At 38.7% G+C, this 21,394-nt stretch overlaps 2 protein-coding genes and 1 long non-coding RNA gene across 4 annotated transcripts in view; 1 reads left to right on the top strand and 2 right to left on the bottom strand.

Moving 5' to 3' along the window:
- Positions 1 to 1,339: 1,339 nt before the first annotated feature.
- Positions 1,340 to 13,707, bottom strand: LOC137181408 (macrophage-stimulating protein receptor-like). 2 transcript variants are annotated; one of them, XM_067587098.1, is made up of 21 exons: positions 13,543 to 13,707; positions 11,523 to 12,812; positions 9,842 to 10,018; positions 9,563 to 9,682; positions 9,258 to 9,428; positions 8,977 to 9,143; positions 8,328 to 8,457; positions 8,074 to 8,210; positions 7,759 to 7,935; positions 7,539 to 7,638; positions 6,999 to 7,229; positions 6,718 to 6,864; positions 6,440 to 6,602; positions 6,173 to 6,247; positions 5,527 to 5,736; positions 5,348 to 5,428; positions 5,072 to 5,253; positions 4,818 to 4,927; positions 4,027 to 4,192; positions 3,813 to 3,949; positions 1,340 to 3,639 (listed from the first exon to the last, which is right to left on the bottom strand). In XM_067587098.1, the coding sequence occupies exons 2-21, from the start codon at positions 12,726 to 12,728 to the stop codon at positions 3,408 to 3,410; spliced, it is 4,119 nt and encodes a 1,372-aa protein (XP_067443199.1). In that variant the 5' UTR covers positions 12,729 to 12,812; positions 13,543 to 13,707; the 3' UTR covers positions 1,340 to 3,407. The 2 variants fall into 2 exon arrangements, with proteins under 2 accessions (XP_067443199.1, XP_067443198.1); XM_067587097.1 differs by having other exon boundaries at positions 6,158 to 6,247; positions 13,543 to 13,706.
- A 1,345-nt stretch (positions 13,708 to 15,052) lies between these two features.
- LOC137181410 (uncharacterized) lies at positions 15,053 to 19,590 on the bottom strand. The gene is made up of 3 exons (XR_010928148.1): positions 19,461 to 19,590; positions 19,239 to 19,305; positions 15,053 to 19,073 (listed from the first exon to the last, which is right to left on the bottom strand). It is a non-coding gene; the product is annotated as an uncharacterized lncRNA (long non-coding RNA).
- uba7 (ubiquitin-like modifier activating enzyme 7) overlaps positions 19,125 to 21,394 on the top strand; it is a 36,476-nt gene continuing 34,206 nt past the window's right edge. Inside the window, exons 1-2 of the mRNA XM_067587099.1 lie at positions 19,125 to 19,396; positions 19,481 to 19,649. Coding sequence (XP_067443200.1) covers positions 19,350 to 19,396; positions 19,481 to 19,649 — 216 coding nt within the window. The 5' untranslated portion in view covers positions 19,125 to 19,349. The remainder of the gene's footprint in view (positions 19,397 to 19,480; positions 19,650 to 21,394) is intronic.

Genomic DNA, 21,394 nt, shown 5'->3' on the forward strand with positions numbered 1-21,394 from the left:
TTTCAGCCAAAACCCTGTTTCAAAACCAGGGCAGTGTGAAATAAAAGTGTAAAAAATGTATAAATATATACACTTGAAGACAACAAAAGGAATTTTAGACCAGACACTTCAGGGGTCTGCTCTCAGCTTGTTCAGTGTAGCTATTCCCCCTCAAGTGTATGTGTGTGTGTTTGTAATGAGGGAGGAACATATCTGGTGCTCCTGAAAAACAGACCAAACTGAAACTTGTGTATTTGATCTTGCAGTAGGTGCACAGTCAGTGAAAATCAATGTATAATGTCTTCTGTAGCTTAGAGGAGTATGAGAATATAAATATTGGAGTTACTAGTTTCTAACTTGTAAATAAGAGTCTATCAACATAGATTTTTCTGGAAACTCTGATATATCTGACTTGGCATGAAGTGGATGAAAAGGCAAACAAACATGAAAGCCTCATCAGCAACATATGATTAATCACAGCCACTCAAGGTAATGAAGTTTAGTTGATAAAGAACAAAGTGCAACTATATTGTTAATGCACATGAACACTCTTAAAATTCTTTTAAATTAGAATATTTTTCTTTTCCCCCCCATTCTACTAGAGACTATAAGCTGAGGGGCTTCTGCTGCTTCGGTTTTGACAATTCTTTTTAAAATCTGTCTCATGCAGGTCCCTCAGCTTTATAGAACTGTAATACTAAATTGTGCACTACCCCTTTAAGCTGTGCAGAGACCAGGCACTACCTTGATGATTTTTTTTTTCATGTAAGTGATTAAATCAACAAATTACTGAATATTTTAAAGTATAAAAAAGTATAGCATAGTCAACAATGTGCCCCATCCCAACCCTCTACCTGAAGACTATTGACACTTAATCTATAGAAAGTTGACTGTGCATGCTTACTTTCTGTTTACAGTGTATGTCTGTTCACAGGGTCACACCTGGCAATTGCTCAGTATAACATGAGTTCTCTGCATTGAAATCAAAATCTTGAAAAACAAAAAGGAAACACTGACATTGAAAAAACTTTCACTGTAAAAAAAAAAAAAAAGTTAGAATCAGTCAGAATGCAAAAAAAAAATAAATATGAGCAAAACTGAGCAAAACTATTTTTATGCTTCTGTGCAATTCAAACAGCTTTTTCGATGCCAGGAGGGTTTTTTCAGTTCCAATGCCGATGCCATTCTTCCCCTTTTCATTTCCTTGTCTCATGCTGAATTTTATTTGAAATGCCAATGGTTTCATACAATCCCAGAGACTGCACTGGTCGGTTAATTACAAGATTACTCTGCAAGCTGACACTATAATGAGGATAAATCTATACAGAAATCAAGTGAGAGACTTGCTTTTAAGTTATGGTTATTTCATGGCATCTGGGAGCCTTTATAGAACTTGACAGAACAGTTTGGTTGTCATACCATGCTGAGGTGCAGGCACATGCTGTGTCTCATAATATTTATTGCATGTCTAACCCTCTGTTTTCCCCACTGCACCAGTTCTTCTTCGCTGTGTGCCGTCTATAAATACGTTTTTTATAAACAATCTGGATTGAATCAGTGGTAGCCAGATCTTTTTTTTTCTTAGTGCTGATAAAAATTGAAAGAGCAGATAATTCTGTTTGACTTTACATGACTTAAATAAAAGCAACTCTCTCATCGTTATTCACAGCAAAAAATATCCATAATTTTGGCTTTCTGTTCAGTCAACAGCTTGAAACATCACCTCATTTTCAAATCCTGCTCCATCTGAACACAACTAGAGCTTCATTATTACTGCCACCTTTTCAGTACCTGAAGGCAAGGGATAAAAAAAAATAAATCTTTTTTTAGACCCATAAATTATTCATAGAGAGTATTACAAATGCTAGATACACAGATTAGGTGGAAGCATGCGGTTTTCACTCTGGTTGAGCTGACATAATTCAGACCTCTAACCGTGTGTGTTTTTCATCTCCTCCACCTGGCAGAAGACAAGGACGAACTCAGAGCTACTGCCTGAGACCTGTGTCATTACACTCAGCGTCTTTTTTCTTCAGCAACTTTGATGATCCTCTTTCGTGACTACTCTTGCTGTAGTGATCTGCATTCCCCCACTACACCATTAAAATAGATAAAAAATAATATTTTAGGTGAGGTTTTCAGGTAGAACTGTCTCATTTGCTCATCTGCAGCAGATTTTTTTTTTTTAGTATTAGTTCAGAATTAGGCAAAAAAAAAGTATGGGGAGACATTTGACATGCTTATGTGCAACCATTTATCTGTATAAAAACAGTCTTTACAGTGCAACCTACTGTACAGCAATGCAACACCAGTTGGATGGAAGAAGAGAAAATGTAGCATTAACAAAAAAATATCAAGTACACGTCTGGTAGAAAGATTGTTGGATGACATAAACTATTTCTTTGGTTGGTTTAACCACACTGCATCGTCAGTCCAAAAGTTGAAAAATCAGTGCATACATTCTAAAATGCCTTGTCTAATCAGCAGTGGAGATCATTTTAATTAAATGCAAGAAACTGTGTACAATTTCCCAAATTGTGCATTATGAACAATTATGAACAACAATGTAATGCTATGTTGATTGAGTTGACAGACTGAGCTTGTTACATTTGCTCAGTGAAACAGCAAGTGTGGATGTCTGAGATTCAGGTGAACGGTTTGTGTAACACCTTGTTGTGTTGATCGGTTTGCTGTAGTGCAGAGCGTCACTGCAGCAGCGAGTGTGTACGCTTTAGAAGGATGCCTTGGGTGCCCTCTAGTGATAATGACAGGTACCTAGTGAAAAGCATACTGGCTGTGTTTCCAAGCCTCAGCTGCAATGTGCACAGCACAGAAACCTCACTGTATAATTTAAAAGATGCAGAGATTTTTGATTATCGATAGCTCTAAATCTGAGTAGATTGGGTTAATCTACTGATTTCATATGCATTTAGAAAAATATGACCAAAAAAAAAGAAAAAAATGTTGACCCCTGAGCTCAAGTCAGTATTAATTAATCCCATGTTTAACAGTCTAAAACACTGACTTAGAGACATATCTATGTATAACAGCATAAAATATTCTCAAGTACCCCGACATCCTTTTCTACAAATCTGAGAACAAAAGCACATTCTACATTCATTTTGTCTCATTCACGCTTGTGCTTGATGATTTATAAAAACCTTCCATCGACATGCTATGTATATTTTGCTACAAACAATATGTAGGAACAGGATAGAGAACTTCAAGTGTGATTTTGTCTCTACTCCAGCAAGAGTTTAAGGTACTACAGTGTCTTCAGTAGCCAAAACTTCCATGCACTCTGGTTTGTAAATGTGATCAAGAATTTATGTCACATATAAATGGATCCAGGGCAAGCTGTCCATCTTCCTGTATGCTTTGACCAGGATCCTGTAATCCTGTCAGAGAGTCTTAGGGCTTCGAGACCCTCAGCTGACAGCATAACTGTCTGTGTCCAAGTCTGAACCCTCGGCCTCATCTGCAGATCCAGTCAGCGAAGGGTAAGGCCTTGGCTGGTCTAAGTTGACATAGGTAACCTTCAGACTGATGTAGTGCTCTCCTGCCAGACAGGACAGGATGTGTTGTACTTCTGTAACAAGGCTATGGAAGGTAGGTCTGCACTCAGGCTCTGGGTCCCAACATGTCAGCATGATAGAATAGCTGTGGAATGATTCAATGTGTAAATGAGTCACTGAGGAAGTACATTAGTAAATATGTAAGCTGGTAAGTAAACTATTAAATGATGGCCACTGTGAGCTTCAGAATAAAATATTAAACTGAGTATAACATAGAAATGAATCTCAAGAAGATGCAGAAGCATATGTGATACTTACAGAGTATCAGGACAAAACTGTGGCTGTGGAAGCCGACGTCCTTTCAACAGGTAGTGTGTGATGTCATAGGGGTCCACGTTTGGATATGGGCTGGCACCTCTGGTCAACAACTCCCACATCAAGACACCGTATGACCACTGTAAAACAGACAAGCAATGTAAGACAGTAGTATACATATATGAAATATATAATAAACATATTTCAGCACACTCACCACATCGGACTTAGTAGTGAACTTCTGTGTTTGCAAGCTCTCAATGGCCATCCACTTCACTGGTAGCTTTGCCCGTTTTTGATCTTGAATGCTGTAGTACTCCTTGTCATAGATGTCCCTCGCCATGCCAAAGTCAGCCACCTTCACTGTGAAGGTTTCATCCAGCCTGAAAAGAGAAGGAAGGTCATCTCCTAGCCAGCTCCTCTTCAGACAACGTATATTTAGAGTGAAGGTATCCTCAAGAGGATCTGGATAAACTTTAATTTAGGCCAGTTTGGAAAATCTGTGTTATTCCATCAGGGATCTGACATGCACAGGGGTGGGATGCAGAAAAAGTGAAAAGTCAGAAAATGAGAACAGTATCCATTGTATTTTCCAATTGCATCCAAAAACGTTGTCAGTGCAGATATGCACTGACAACTGAACAGATCAAAAAATCACCAGTGTCTAAAAATGTTATGATTCCATGTGAAATGACATTAATAAAATAAAATCTAAATTTTCACCAATTACTGTCATACTTTTTATCTGGTGGGATTGTTGAACTTGAAAATACTTAGCTCAAAAACAAATGTTTAATCATGATGAAGAACAAATACAAAACGCAACAAAACCACTGTGAACAATTTATTTGCCACCTAAATACATACATATATTTGATAACTTGACTGCACCTTTATGATACATCACCAAGATGACACATCAATTTCACAGCAGACTGTGAAATGGCCTCTTGTAGGTGAGATCGAGCTTTGTCATGGGCCAGTAATCAGTGTATGATTCACACTCACATGCAGTTACGTGCAGCCAGGTCTCTGTGGACAAATTTCTTCTGGGCTAAATACTCCATCCCCTTGGCAACCTGTAGCCCAAAGCCAATCAGGTCTTTTACTGTTGGGTTCTGTGTGGACGACAAAGAAATAGTAAAACAGCTGACCAGCTCAAAGCACATATGTTGAAATAGTAAAAACCCTCGTCAGGTGAACAGACCAAATATTCATGGTCATGACCCGACTGGTCCAGAGAGTTTCATTGCGTAATTTACCCTTTTGTCAGAGCGAATGAAATGACGCACATCCCCATGTTTCATATACGGCAGAACCACCAGAGGGAGCCCTTCTTTAGGCAGCATGATGCCTAGCAGGGACAGGATGTTGGGATGGTCGAAACCTTTCATGATGATGCCCTCTCTGAGGAACTGGTCCACCTCTCCTAAATCTGTGATCCCTATTAATACAACACATTCTGTTATATAGACTAGTCCAACTGGCAAGAGCTCCTATAATGATAATTTTCATTATAAAATAAAACTTTAACATACTGTTCAATGATTTAACAGCACAGTGCATCTCTTGCTTATTGCTGTCTATCAGGTATCCATGATAAACTGTCCCAAAGTGACCTGAATATGAAGGAGAGGGAAAAAAGTGGTTGTAGGGATTATTTTGTGCTAAAAGAAAGAAACAAAGAAAGGAACAACGATAAAGCCAAGAGGCTCACCTTTGCCAATAATCTGACTGTCCTCAATTCGAAGCATCTCAGCAGGGATCAGGACATCTTTGACCTCTTCAAGGAGTTCAGAGCTTAAACTGACCATTGAGATATTGTCCCGTGGCAGTAGAGGAATGGACAGATGATCATAGCTGGCAGCGTACAGTAAACCATGGAACGCCATTCCTCCTGAACCTGATGTTTGACTGGTCAAGTCAACTGGAACACACAGAGAAAAACACACATGGAAGAAAAATTAAACCAAACTGGACTTTATAAAATTGTTCTACTTAAAAGTCATCACATATTTTGGTGCAACCCAAACAGACTGTGTGATCAGTATTTTCTATGTCTCTTAAATTGGTTGTTGAATTCATAAATTCATCACCAACAGAATATAAAATATTTGATGACAGATTTTCACCTATGTTTTTTAATGCATGTATTTATTTAAAAGTCTCTGTATAATAGTACAATGATCTATAAAATATATGCGGTATATATATACATATATAGTACTTCCAAGGGTGTACAGATAACAGACAGGGAAGAGGGACGGGAATGCATAGATGGAAGAACTGATTGACATTTGGAATATGGATTGATGAATGAACAAATTAATGAAATTGGGATGCCTCACCCCGTCTGTAGTCACCTGTTGGTGAAAAATCCTGATTGCTGCCCATGCGGTTCCGTGAAAGCATTGTTGATAATCGATTCTCTATGCTGGCTAAAAGGATACATTTGATCAATGAAAATCACTGAACAATAAACTACAAAAATACACAGTGAGGTCAGAGGAAAAAGTCAAAGTTTGTCAGGTTAATAATAAACAGACTGTGGCACAGAATGAGCTTATTTTTACAGATTTTTATCACAGTTGCAAGTTTAGTAAAATATATCAAGACTGAATTTTTCTCACCTCTCTTTTTCTTCCTCAAATGGATCATCACAAATAACGCGAGTCCAGCACCTACCACCAAGGCAGCAAGGATGCCCAGCACAATGCCCACAATAACTGTGTAATTGTTGCTCTCATGATGGACCACAGTGCCCACATCAGAAACTTCCCCATTCACATACACCTGCAGTTGTGGAGTGGAACAGGCGATAGCTCATGTTAAATGTAATGATTTAATTACAGTATATATGTGCATATATTTGGGTTAAAGTAGATTATTTAAAAGCAGATTTTGTCACCTTGACAAGTAATCCCTCACTAGGGATAATAAGGCCTTTAGGAATCCTGCAGGTCAGCTCATTTGACAGAACCCTGGCATTACAGTTCACACCCCCAATGGTCATTGTGATGTTCATACATGAGTTGACAGTATTCAGTTTGTCATGCTGTTGTGTGGGTGACAAAGAAGTTCAAAAGTTAAAAGGCAATTTGTAGGTTTTGCATAGAAGATATTATGAGATTTTAATGCAGACGTGTTGCAAATTACGTTATATAAATAGATGTGGGGAGAAAAACATACATGCAGTGAAACCTCATTGTCTCCTGGTTTTAGAAGTAAAACACCGTCATCACTTTCAAAGGGAATGACTTTGGCATCAGGATGGTAGTCAAAACGTCCCGACCAGACATTTCTTTTTCCGTCCATGTGTATAAAAATCTCTCCTGTGTCAAGCTTTTCCTCTAACATGTCGAGTGGAATAACAGGGGCCCGGCACTCCGTGTGGGTGGCATTCGCCTTGCTGGCGCAGACCTGAAGGGAAATCAGCACATGAAATAGTGTTTGAAATCACAACTAACTGTTTGGCATAATAAGAAAGCAATATTCAGAAAGTAAGAATGAGAGACTATGGCTGGCTATTGATTGATGAAATTCTGCTTCACAAAGTTCACATCAGTTGATGTGTTATCGTTAATAAATGTTAAATGTTTTATTTCCCAGCGGACAGGTAAAAATTTAATTAATTGGTGTGAATTAAACTGAATTTAATTCAGCTCAATACTGTAGTTGTATTGTGTCTATAAAGTCTTTCACAAGGATAAAGTCGAAGAACAAACTTACTTGTTGATAAGATTTCATGCGGGCATTTTTGGGAATATACTGGACCACAGTTTCATGGGCAGAGTCAAGATCTTGACCCTCTATCACCAACTTGGAGCCTCTGTATGACAGTATAAACGAGCATTTTTAAATATAACATTGATAACATTTTACTGTTTTCTTACGATGAGGCAATGGAGGGTATTTTTTTCCAAGTTAGATTAATTCATTTGTGTCCTACCTTCTGAAACTACAGTTAGGATGTACAGAATTTATAACAGGGTTGTTCTTGTAGAGGAACATCTTAGTGGTAGTCACTTGAAAGCTGTCAATGACGACTTTCACAGGTACCTTCCTGACACCTGTTACAGCCGCTGTGAGGCAGACAATCAAAGAAGTCCCATTTCCTTCAAGAGTACTGAAAAGAATCAAGATCACAGTAACCAGAACCGTTCTATATTATATTATATAAATCCCTTAATTAAAGGATGTCTGAACCACATTAATGTGGTGTTGACCATAGCCATGAGTTAACATGAAAGCAGGTGTTGCTCACCTTTGAATGTTACACTTTTTGTCAGCAATGAAGACATCTCTCTTTACCCCACAATTAAGATATCTGCCTCTCAGTGTAACCAGTGTTCCTCCAAACATGGGTCCATAGTCAGGCAGGATTTCTGTTATGTTAGGCTCCTGATTAGACAGAGGTGATTATTTTATCACTTTACAATATAACATGACAGTCCACATATTATTTTTATAAATAAATGTGTATTGATACAGAATTTGTATAAAAGTTATCATTCTCACCACAAAAGAGATGCCATGCACCTGCTCTATGCCATCAATTGAGTAGACGCCCTCCACGTCCCCCTCATGAACTTCCAGAGTGATCGTGAGGTTCTGGTTTGGTATTTTTTCCTGAATCTTGCAAACAAGCCTGTATTAACGATACAAGGGATGATGTGTCTATGAACTCTGTAGCTGGAAATATTCCAGTGAGCCAGCAGCTTGACAGAAATGAACAGTAACAAATGTGGCTGCTGGACAAAAACATTTACACAGTACACAAAAAATGTTTCTACTATACACAAGAGAATGCTACAACTACTGTGTATGTCCAGCGCTTGATACTCTATGATACAAAGACATCTGTAAATGCTGTATTTTGATTTAAAAATGGAACATTTGCAAATCTCATAATTTAATGAATTTAATCCAAATTTTGAATTTCTCAGATGATGTTCCTTATGCTCTGAGAAAGTTCTATCCCCTTACGTTTACTATCTGAAAAATGCATTGTCACAAATGTGAAAACAGCTGTTTTAGCTCATATCAACCCAGCACTACACTTCATTTGACAGCTTGTGGCCAGCAGTGTCCAGGACTCTCAACATAAATGCTGAATTGTGTGCAGCATTCTGTATATTTTGCATGTATACTTTTTTGTGCTACTCACTCTTCACTATTGCTCTTTTCAGGCAGGACAGTGCACACGGTCCCTGAGTCCACTGTGATGCTGTGAGTTTGTCCGCTGATGATGGCTGGTCGCAGAGGAGACTGAAACTCCCAACCGCACAGCGTCAGCTCTGTTTCACCACCAGCAGGTGCCGTTTTGGGGAAAAACTGCAGAGAAAAAAATTCACATCCAGAATAACAATCAGTGTCTCAATACAATCAGTGATTAAAGGTGTTTAAACTTCATGCATTGACATCAGTTACACCCAGCAGCAGATCTACCTCTGTTATGACAGGTGCGCAAGACTTTTTGTTCCACTGCGAGGTACACTTATGTTGCCTCGAGCAGATTCCCGAACACCAGCCACAGTTCATGAAGCTTGGAGCCGTCAAACACGTGGAGCAAGTCATAAAATGTTCACAACCCGGTCCTACAGATGGCACCCTGAACATCTTGATAAGAGAAAGAGGAAGACATGGATGAAGTAAAACGTTTTTAAAAAAAGAGTCAAAAGGAGCTGGGGTGGAAAAAAACTAAAAGAGAAGAGCTAAAAGAGAAGTTGTGGTAGATATTACACAAAACGTACCTTATTTCCAACTACAAAAAGAAGTGAATCCTCTGAGTACACAGCTGATGTCCTGGATACTTGGGTTTCTCCAAGAGAATAGTTGGCAAAAACAATAGTCCTGTATGTCGACAGGATGACCTAAACCAGAGAAATTATGGAAATTATGGTTTTTGAAGTCCTTATGTACACCCGCTAAAAATGTACAAATGTTTAGTTTATTAAATTAGGACACAACATAATGACTCTATATTCTAAGTCGCAACTTTCTTTACTATTTCCCCCAAGGCATCTTGCTACCTGCAGTATCCTGCCATCTGAGGTACCAAAGTGGCCCAGCGTGTGATTCCCAATTTTGGTGACAAGGACAGCGGTGAACAGGACATCTTTCATCTGCCTGTTGAAGAGGTCTAGTCTGTAGTACGGCTTTGACACCAGAGTGGGTTTGGCACTGCATGTGTCGTTGCCCTCAGAGCTCTGTAAAAGCAGGGGAGATACATAAAGAAGTGCTCGTACATAGTTAGAAATGGGTCTCTGTCAGCATCAGTCTCCTGCTAGGAAATACAAAAAGACATGCATATTCTTGTGCGTGAGAAGAAGAGGGGTAGAAGCAGAGAGAATCTTAATTTATCCATCTAGAGAGGAAGTGCTCTAGACTCAGTACAAGATGTGAGGGGAACGGGGTCATAAAACAGCAGTGACTCTAGCTCCATATGTTGACTTGGTGACTGTTTCTCAGTGCAGATTGTTCATTACCGAAACTGGATCTTTCATATCTTCATACATGTGAAGCATTGGATGATAGATGGGTGTGGACGGTTGGCAGAGTGTGAGTCATAGTAGTTAATAAAGAGTAATTATTCAAAAAAGACAGGATACGTTAAACTAATGGTAAACATTCCACTGCGAAGCAATTTAGCTAACCTGCCCCAACATGTCCCTGTTTGTTTCCCTCTATTCGAATGCCTTAAATTCAGGTCATTTGATCTTTTCAGTCACTTTGTACTTTGGGATTTTAAGCCTCGGTACATAATGTATACAAGTAAAACACAAAATACACTACTTGAACTCAGGGAGTACTTAATACTACAGTTTCAAGACAACATTAAGACTGGTATTATTTCTCTTGCCCCTCACTTCTTCAATATTCTTCCTATTTCCTGCTCAAATAAACTACATGTATGCCAGCCACGGTCTAACACTGTCCCTCCCCTTCAAATTCCACCTTTTTATCAGCAGGATTTATAACTTGTGTTTGTTGGCACGCATTCCTGTAGGTGTACACATGGCTCAAAGGACAGTTTGAACTCTATAAAAGGAAAAGACCACACCTTTATTATTTCGTTGGGAACCACAGCCAAATGCTCTATTCCTTGAAGGTCTTTTTGAGAATATACTTTGCATGTTGTTCTCAGATTTAACCCGACAAACTGCCTTTACCTTCCATTTACATTTTTCCTCTGGTGGCGTATCAATTAAGGGTTCTGACCAGTACACATTTTTTTAAAAAATGACACCACAGCAGTTGAAAGATTTCATGTATGCGCAGTTATTAAATAATTATAAATTAATTGGTGTTATCTTAAAATATATAACTGATGAAACAGTATTCATATCAGAGGTCTGTACTGTAAATATCTGCCACTCTTTCATTGAGAAAGAAACTTAACAGAGCAGAGAAACGGTGTGGCAATGTGCAGGTCACACTACTGACTCATCCACCCCTCCCAGTTCTCTCATCTGGCCCTGCTCTCTCTCTTTACACACCTTCGTACAATATTTTAGAGGTAAAGATTTACTGTATGCACTGAATGTAGTGCTAACCAATAGCATTTCAATGACAAATTTTACTGTTCCGATCCCAGGTGACTTAATTACACACTGTTTGTCTGGATAGGTCACTTCCTGTCTGGGCACAGGACGACCTTTGTACTGTTCCTGTTTTCAGACGACAGCCAGGCTTAAAAAAACAGTTACTCACCTCATGTGGGCAGCTCTCGCACGGCTGGAAGTGACAGAGTCCTCTGGAAAGCTGCTCTGGACCTGACTTGCAGCACGCATCGACACCTTTGTCAATTGCATGGTCTACTTTAGTCAAAGGGAAGGCGCACAAGGCTGAGTTCTTCTGAGGTTCACCTTGATCATTCACCTCTGCAAAAACCCCATACAGGATGTCTTCTTTCTCGGCCACTCTCAGCTCGTTAGCCAAGTCCTTCCCTGCTCGCCCAAAGTAGGCTGCCTGTAGCCCGTTATACACAATGTCCCTGAAACCCTCCCTCCTTCTCCTCCTGCGCTTTGGTTCAAACCGGCACTCCAGGACCACCTCTCTGTACATCCAGGTCTCGGGAATTAATATCGGCAGTCGTCCCAGATGAGTCTGAAAAGCTGACTTGCTATCTGAGGGATTTTCCCTCTGCAGGGAGAGGAAGTAGACATAGTCCTTGGTGGAGAAGCTGTAGATGTAGTCAATACTGTAAGAGTTCTGTAGACCTGGGAGCACTGTCAGGCCATTCGTGAGCATAGCAAAGCCATCTTCAGTCGAAAGCGGCCTCAACACTGATATTGACCTCCTTGGATACCTCTGTGTGACTTTGTCATTAACGGAGGCTGCAACAAAGAAGAGTGATGTGGCTCCCTGTTCAACAATAGTGACTTTGGTGCCAAGTGGGCTGGCCAGACAGTCAGGACAGTTAGACGGAGAGTTTTGCTCTTTTTTGTATAAACATCGAGGCTCAGGCTGTGGAACGCTAATGTCAATGAAGTAACAGATCCCGTGCTGAGTGCTCCCACAAATGTACAGGTAGGGTAAGAGAAATCCAGCGGGATCCAAAAGCAAAACCTCATTGTCGGTGTCCACTGGATCCCTAGGATCTGTTTCTATGTCACACAGCTGACAAGTTTTACAATCAGGACTGCCAACAGGTCCAGTTTTCACCTCCCACGTTTTATGCAAAGTGTCATTGACAGCCTCTATCACATTCTGTGATGCAACATACACCTCTCGCTGTTGCACATCCAAGTTCACTGCTATGTTCTGTATAGGTTTTTCTGTTTGGACATAGGGGAGGGAGTAATTCACAGTGAAATCCACTAACACGCGAGGAGTAGTTGGACATTTGTGCTGTCCTGAAGCACTTTGTGTTTGTATCCATATGCATACTGTCAGCAAGGCGGCCCACGTGACCATCTCAACGTCACAGTCCACCGTGATTATGTGTTACCTATAAGATACTTTCCTCAGTAAGAACATTCTGGAGAACCAGCGGGACGTCTGAGAGGGGAGACAGAGAAGGAATGTTGAGATTTTACAGACAGAGCCACTGCTTTTCAAAAGGACTTGGACATTGTAAACACTCAAGCTTGTTTAAAGAAATGCAGCATGAGAAACTGAGGAGAGAGGAAAATTATCAACTGTCTGTTCTTTCCAAGCCTTGTGATTTAGTAGTTGCTGCTTTTTTTTATCTACAATTTGAGATAAATAACACTTGATATGCACAGATATGGAGTAGTTGTGAAACTTATTGAGATATAAAGCCAGTGGAAAAATAAGTGAGTCAAGATAAAAAATCAGTGGGCAAGACATGACTTGCTGTAACATGTGGTGCAACTATGGAGATGTTCAGCCCGCCAGAGCCATACACATCATAAACACTGAGTAACAACTACAATTTAACCTAATTTTACCAAAAATTCAAAATCCTGTATTCCCACTGTTAATACACCACTGGGCAACTACTTCAAAGTTTCAAAACTGAGAAATGTATCTCTGCAAGTCGAGAACATTAAACTCAAGATGATTGTAATTCCGATTATTTATATCAAAAGCATCTTAAATGGCATCTCCTATGATGCAAGAAAACGCAACTGAATCGATGAGCTGTGATTTACAGCCAGAGTACATGTTCAGTCATTCATAGAGTTGGACCAACAGCTACCCATCTAGACCTAATCTCTTCATAAAAAAAACAAACAAACAAAAAAAACATGTTAAACAATCTCACCTCGCTTTGAAAATGGAAATACTGTTATCGTTTGTCCAACAGTATCAAAACCTGAATTCTTTGCCGGTTAAGTGTCCTGTTTTATTGCCTTTCCACTCCCTGACCAGCAGAAGCGCACCCAGCTGACGTCGGACCAGTTCCAGTCTGACACTGACTTTACACTGACGGTCAACTACAAGAACCAGTGTGATAAGCTGCAGTCAGTGGACGACAACAGGATAATACACTCACCTTCAAAATTAAAGTACGCGATGACGAGCCCTCATCATGGTGGGAGTGCAACGATAAAGAAGAGCAAACATCTGTCAACAGCTGTCAAATATCCAAGTTGCTTTGATCATTTTAAAGCAGACCTACTCTATGCTAAGTGCGCACTGAAAGCTGTAGGCCTATAATTTAAATAGAATCAAAATAAACACTGGATCATAAAATGTGGCCAAGACATTAATACATGTCAGATACTGGTAAAACCTGCACTTCAGGACAGAAATAATAGAGATGACACACCTGCGCAACTCATCAGAAACCAGGAAAACTTGTAAAGGTACTAATTGACAGACCATATAGTGTTGATGACATGACAGAATCTAAGTGAAGTTGAATGAAGTTTAATTTAACTAAAATATATCATTATAATTATTTAGCAATAAAGAGATCAGTTCCTTCATGGGCGCCTGGCCAAGGGCACCAAAATGTCCAGAAACAGCTTTGATCAAACCCTCATTTGATTCAGTTTTAATGCTTTAAGTAAGAATTTGATGCATCATCAAATCTGACACTGTTGTAGGAAAGAAACAAGAGGACTATATTTATCCAAAGAGGGTAAATTCACATGATTCAGCAATATAAAAGAAAATAACTACTTAAAATACTTAATAAAACAAATTAAGTAACTTAGTTTTAGAGCCTGTTCTTCTCAGTTGTCCCCTAATTCTGTCTTTGCAGCACCTAACTTTTATCACACCAATTGCAATACCATCTCTTCCATATTCAACAACATAACCTGTTCGGTTATTTCGGATCCAGGAAAAGGTGCATCGCGTTCTCGAGGAAGAGATTTATTTTGAAAGTTGAGTACCGGAAACGCTTACGTCATAAGGACCGGCTTGACTCTGATATTCCTCAAGTGGGGGTGCTGTCACGTAAAGCCGCGCCCTCAACAAGGAAACATGAAATAGTTGCGAAATCGACCACCGCAAAAATATCCTCTTCGTTTCCTCCCGGTAGAGTCATAATATAACCCCAAAGTGCAACTCTTTTCCACTCATTGTGCCAAATTTAGTGGAAAAAACTTCTCAGTAGTTGAAACCGTCTTGTCTATCTGCGCCTGTAGGCTTTTTGCCAAAAATGCATTGCTTTCAGATGAGGAAAGAAGTTTCTCTTCAGATACAAGCACCTCCAGACAGGACGTTATGAGAGGAATGCATCTGGTCAGACCACCTGGTTTTAAGGATATATTAATAATAAACCTTGTTTATATAACACTTCTCTTAACAATGTTACAAAGTGCTCAACAGAAAGAAGAAGAAGAAAAAGAATTAAACAAATATTTGAAACAAAAGAAAAACATCATAAAACAGGGGAATAAAATGAAGTCACACAAGAATATAAACAATCAGAAGTGGGATAATAAAACACAGCAACATATGAAACAAGTTGAGTGTTTGGTATGTAATTTATGGGGCGCTGCACTAGTAGCAACTGGCAGAAGTAGCTACATCTCTTGTGATTTCTCACAAAACATGTCCTTTACCCCTAATAATAAGCCCTGAATTAGCAAATCGCTTCAACATGCCCTCAATCAGAAGAAGCTGACTTATTATGAGGGAGGTAACAAGGTATAAAAGGAAAGCAGAGGGTGAGCTGAATGAAGGGTACTCAAGGTTGGCTTGGAAAGGAATCAAGTCCATGTTTGGGATACAGAACAAGGACAGAAGAGTATTTTATCCTGAGAAGCCTGATGCTGAATTGGCAGAAGAGATACAAATTCTGCTCTAGGTTTGATATTTAAGATTTCAATGATGAGCTTTTTAATTTTTGAAATGTGCCTGTAGGCTGTAAGATTAAAATCGATGAGGCGGTTGTGTGTAAATCTTTTTGGTTGTAGGGGGGAAATTATTGTGCCTGTGTTGTGCCTGGAAACTGTGCGGTATTTTTTCATTTGTTTTCCGATCCTCCGTGGAACAACAGAGAGTTTCTAGCATGTGGAAGGAATCCATTGTGGTGCCGGTGGCAAAGGTTCCTAAGGGACTGTGGCCCTTCCGTCTCTTGTTATGAAAATATTTGAACATATTGTCAAATCTGAAATTCTACACACAGTGGATAATATGTTGGACCCCTTACAGTGTTCCTACAGGGCAAGGAGGGGAGTGAAGGACGCTGTAGCTACTCTTGTAGCTCTTAAATCTTGTACTGAGGCACCTGAAGGGAAATCAGAACCATGCACGTTTGCATTTTATTGACCTTTCTTCTGTTTTTAATTGTATTCAACCACATGTCCTTGCTCACAGGCTCTTATCTAATTTTAATACGGATTTTAGTACAGTATGTTGGCTCACTGACTTCTTAACGAGCAGATCTCAGAGGGTCCGGGTTAATAGAACTCTGTCCAGTAAACTTTCCCAGATCCCCTCAGGGCTGTGCACTTTCACCACTTAGTCGTTTTATATACAAATGAGAGTCAGAGCAATCATGTATCAAGATTTGCCGATGACTCAGTAATCGTGAGTCTTCTCCAGGGTGTGGAGCAAGACCTCGGCCACGTCCTTGATGAATTTGTTAACTGTTGTGATCAGTCTTTCCTAAAAATAAATGTGGCTAAAACCAAAGAACTTCCCCTGCACTGTGTGTGATTAAGGATGAGCCAGTGGCAGAAGTGCAACAATGTAAGCATTTGGTCACTGTCCTAGACCACAAGCTTAAATCTGATGCAAATACAGATGCTATATGTAAAAAAGGCAAATCAACAGTTGTTCTTTTTAAGGCAGTTGCAAAGTTTTAATGTGGACACGACACTGATGAGAATGTTTTATTCTTCTTTTATTCTTTTATTGAGTCTATCCTTTCTGTTTCTATGATTTGCTGGTTTGGCACTCTAAATCTTAAAAACAGGAATACTGGAAAAAAAAAATGTCAAGCTGTGTCGTGAAATTACTGGTGATACCCTTAATGACCTTCAGCACCTCATCTCAGAGGCACAGACTTTTGTTTTGGACCCTCAACATACTAGACATGTTGAGTCCCAGATGTTTCCATCAGGGCAGAGGTTTAGTCTCCCCAAAGGTAGCACTAACAAATACAGATTGTCCTTTGTTCCATCTGCTATTGGTTTCTTAAAGTATAACCCAAGATGTCATTGCATCTTTCTTTCTTTTTTCCATGATTCATTGTGACAGTGTAGGAAATATGGATCTTGTGCTGTGTTGTGTATGATGTATTGTATGTATTTGTGTTGGACTACTGTCTGTAAAGCCAATTGCCCCTCAGGGATATTTAAGTTTTTTGAATCTTGAATCTTGAACTGGCAACTGAAACTAGGCTATATAAAAACTGGCTGTTCGGTCAGTAACATTGTATGACAATGTCCCAATGGGAATGTCATCACCGACACAATAAAGCTGATCCAAAAGTTAAACATCTACCACTGAATCCAAAGTTCAGTAATACCAGCTGTTTGAAAACTCTGTTACCATATTGTTTCAAAGGTAAATGCACAATGTCTTTCTACACCACAGGTGTCACAAAGATCCATTATCATTCGTCTTACTGTAATAGAGCATAGTTTGTATGTAAGTACTGTAGAAGTACTGATGCAAAAAGTTGCATGAAACCATCATGGTTGTTTTGATTGGCGCTGGACAAGGACTCGCTAAAGTGACGTCATGGATATCTAGAGATTAATCAAACAAACGGTCAAAAACAACAGTGTTAAGGACATCACATCCAGAACTCAAATTTGCATTTGTCCCTGTCTAACTCATGTACTACTTGAGATATATGAAAGGTTAAACAAACATACATAAATTTAGGACGCTGGGCCATGCAACATAGATTTAGATTTTGTCCATACAAGGAATATTTTGTGTTGTTATTGAGCAGGCGCATCTCCAGAGATACATTAATGTCTGAGAGCAAATTCCCAGGACAGTTTTTTCAAATAAATGGACATAAAACTGTTATTTTCATTACAGTGACTATAAGATCACAATCACAACTCAAAAATGTTGTCTTCGTCATGATGTGAAGCAATAATGTCAGTTATTGAAACTGATTTTAGGTTCTTTTTTTCTGTTCCTCAAACTTACCTCATAATGAGTATAGTCATATGTCATCTTATGGACTCTGCTGAAACGTAATGATGAATCACTCCTAATCAGACGGCACTTTCTTCTGGACGGGATTTTCTTTGGCTTTACACCAGACTGAGATTGTTGAAATGAATGACAAACACATTAGGCAATACTAGGGTGTATCACTGTTAGTGTCACCATGGAAATGATCCCTTCCAGACATGTTTTTAAAAATAATCTACTATGAATAATAACTTATGGCTGGTATGTTTTTTTTTGTTCTCTCCACAGATAAAGTTCTGTTTACTTGTTAAACATTTCATAAGTGCACAGCTATTTCTTCTCACTCATTGAAAAATTCAGAATAATATGCAAATATTCATTTCAAAAGTTGAACAACTGGACACAAGACGTCTCCTACGTCTCAATGCAAGTGTGCTGGATATTTCAAGTTTCAACATTGCACCTGTGTAAGCTGGTTATTGAACTATGATTTGCTTCAAAGTTGTGATGTCACAAAATCGTGCTTGTACGGACACATCTTAAACTCAGATTTAAGGTGAGAGCAGAGAAAATCCTTCTGGTATCAAACTGCATAGTGAAGCTCAGACATCCAAGTTAAGTAACAATATGTAAAAAAAAATCCTCAAGGGTTATCTGAAATTAACATTTATAATTAATTTCATTTCATTTAGGTCAACAGATACTTACAATAATGCAAAAGTGTTACTATTATTATTTTTATTGTTGTTGTTGTTATTATTATTGACTTTTCCCCACCCTAATCCTCCAGTTCGACCTACAGTCAAAAATATACATTTTTATAGTCCCCCTCGACTCAAAGTGTTTGAGTGTTTATCTGACACTAGAGGGCTGTTTTCACATTCATCTGCTGAAGGAGGAAAGTTGGTCTGAGTTCAAGGCATGTACCTACAATCATGATTTGTGACAAATGATGATTGTAGGTACATTAAAGCATTAAAACTGAATCAAATGAGGGTTTGATCAAAGCTGTTTCTGGACATTTTGGTGCCCTTGGCCAGGCGCCCATGAGGGGACTGATCTCTTTATTGCTAAATGTCACAAATAGTTTGGAGCCACTTAATGACTTAGGAGTAGTTGTTATTACAAATATTTTAATAGAGACTTTTTTTTAAAAAAAACAAAAAACATTTGACGCACATTATCCTTTACAGTTGTATATGTCTGGAGGGGATCTTTGACCAGAATACTGTAGATTTTCTAAGGAGCAGTAAAAACAGTGGTCACAAGATAAGTGGCTCTTAGTCGCCATCTAGTGGCCACATCAGAAAATATTTATTGGCACGATGACAAAACTTGCAGAGAATCTTCTGAAACGAAAGTGAAATGATTAAAACTTCTCATCATATATCTCAGCTGACTTACTTTCTGTTTCTTGTTTGGCCTGCTCGGTTGTAGTACAGTCAGGTGTCTTCTGATCTCTGAGTTAAAACTGATCAAATTGGAGACAGTTACTAAAAAAACTGCAATAACAACATGTCAAAGATGGGTGACATCGATGAAGGATTCTACTCTCGACAGCTGTAAGTAAAACCAGCGAGTTAAAGATAAATATGGACTGCATAGACCGCTGGCCCACAGACTTACTCGTCCTTTTACATGTACAGGTATGTTCTGGGTCATGAGGCGATGCACCGGATGGGCACTGCCAACGTCCTCATTGCAGGCATGCGTGGTCTTGGAGTAGAAATCGCCAAAAATGTGATCCTGTCCGGAGTGAATTCTGTCACTGTGCAGGATGAGGGCCAGACAACTTGGACTGACTTGTCCTCCCAGGTACCAGTCTAATCCTGTGGTGCTCATCTGTAAATAACAAATACATGAATAAATAAATAAATAAATATTTTCGGATATATACTGTATACGTAAGACTGATTTAAGACTTCCTGTTAAATCAACTTCCTGTTAAAGCAGGGGCTGCCAGTTAGGAAAATAATAATATAATAATCCTGTTAAAGATTTTTTTTTTTTTATCTTAAATGTCTATTTAAAGGCAATGGCAACAATAACACATTATTACATAATTGAAAAGGGTTTCAACTTTTAAAAATACCTCTATTACATTAGTAATTATGTAATTGCCTGTAATAGTATAATAATTTAAAATGTTCATCGAGCATTCATAAATGTTAATGACTTTTACATGTGAAAAAGAAGTTGCGTGTGTTGGAACATATTTCTTGGTAATTGTAAATGGCTTTTTAAAGGAAGGTAGTATACTTTCACAATTGAGGACATTTCTACCCCTCCCATCCCTGTACAGTCACGATCAGAGCTATAGATAGCTGCTATGGTTAAAACCACAATTATTTAAAACATTCTATCAAACAACGTGTAATTTGGGGTTTTAAGGCTCATTCTTAACCTTGCAAACAGCCGTTGACAAAAGAGTGAGGAGGTGCTCTGAATCATGGAAAATTTGAACATGTATAGTTTCATGATAGTTTCACTTGTCTTACTGTATCTGAATTTACTGTGTGGAGGTTTGTAGTGACACGCACAAAACCAACTTACACTCATTATGCATAGTACAAAAAAGAGCAATAAGGATAGTGAACAATACATTGTGAACACACTAACAAGCTGTTTTTAAAGTCACATGCTTTGAAGTTCATGGATCTTGTAGCATTTAAGACAGCACAAATAATGTATAAAACAAGAAGCAATTTACTTCAGGATAACACACAAGAAATGTTCTTAGACAGAGAGAGGGGTTATAATTTAAGAGGAAAGTTTAATTTAAAAAAAAACACTGTTCGTACTATTCAGAAGACTATGTATATTTCAATTTACAGTGTAAATTTGTGGAATGGTTTGGATGGGCCTATAGAACTCAAGCAAAGCCCAAATATAAATCAATTCAAGAATATGTACAAAGAAATCATTTTGAAGAGGTATAGTGAGGAGGAGGGGTTGGCAAGGTTACATCTGATTGACACTGGATGGATATTTAGATTGTACATAATAGCACTGGGGTAGTTGGTTGTGAGTTGTACATATGATAAACATTGAGTTAATTGTTTGAGTTCTGGAGAGGGGGTAGGACCATATACTGTATGTGTATACTCCTCTTTGGACTTGTAATATTTATTTATGTTGTTTTTGAGAATTTGTTTATTGAGAGTGTGCAGTATATGTTTACTGTTCATTTTATTTATTATTCTTGTTTTTTTTTTGTTTGTTTTTTTTACCTATTTGTTACTTGGGCTGTCTGTTATGACCAAAATCTCATATCCTGATATAGGTTATTTCATATCCCAATAATGATACATATCCTGATAAAGCACATTTTTTGTAAATTCAATGAATAAATAGTTTCTGGTCCAACCTTTATGTGGGTTAAATTAAATTACTCTTCTTGGCTTTTTACTCACAAAGTTTTTATTACGTTTACGCTAACGTAATAAGTGTAGTTTTTGTTAACTAAGTACCTGGTTCACTGTCTCTCCTCTGCTGCGCTGCAGACACACGGAGAGCTCAGCCCCGTCCATGGAGAACCACAGAGAGCAGAAGAAACTAGC

Source organism: Thunnus thynnus, chromosome 4, assembly GCF_963924715.1.
Source record: "Thunnus thynnus chromosome 4, fThuThy2.1, whole genome shotgun sequence".
Taxonomy (NCBI): domain Eukaryota; kingdom Metazoa; phylum Chordata; class Actinopteri; order Scombriformes; family Scombridae; genus Thunnus; species Thunnus thynnus.

Bases quoted from the DNA above. Each gene is read 5' to 3' on its own strand.
- LOC137181408 (XM_067587097.1), bottom strand. From the start codon at position 12,728: ATGGTCACGTGGGCCGCCTTGCTGACAGTATGCATATGGATACAAACA. The intron at 9,429-9,562 runs GTACGTTTTGTG...TCTCTTATCAAG, and splicing joins TTTTTGTAGTTGGAAATAAG to ATGTTCAGGGTGCCATCTGT. The intron at 6,865-6,998 runs GTATGTTTTTCT...CCCACACAACAG, and splicing joins ACAATGAGGTTTCACTGCAT to CATGACAAACTGAATACTGT.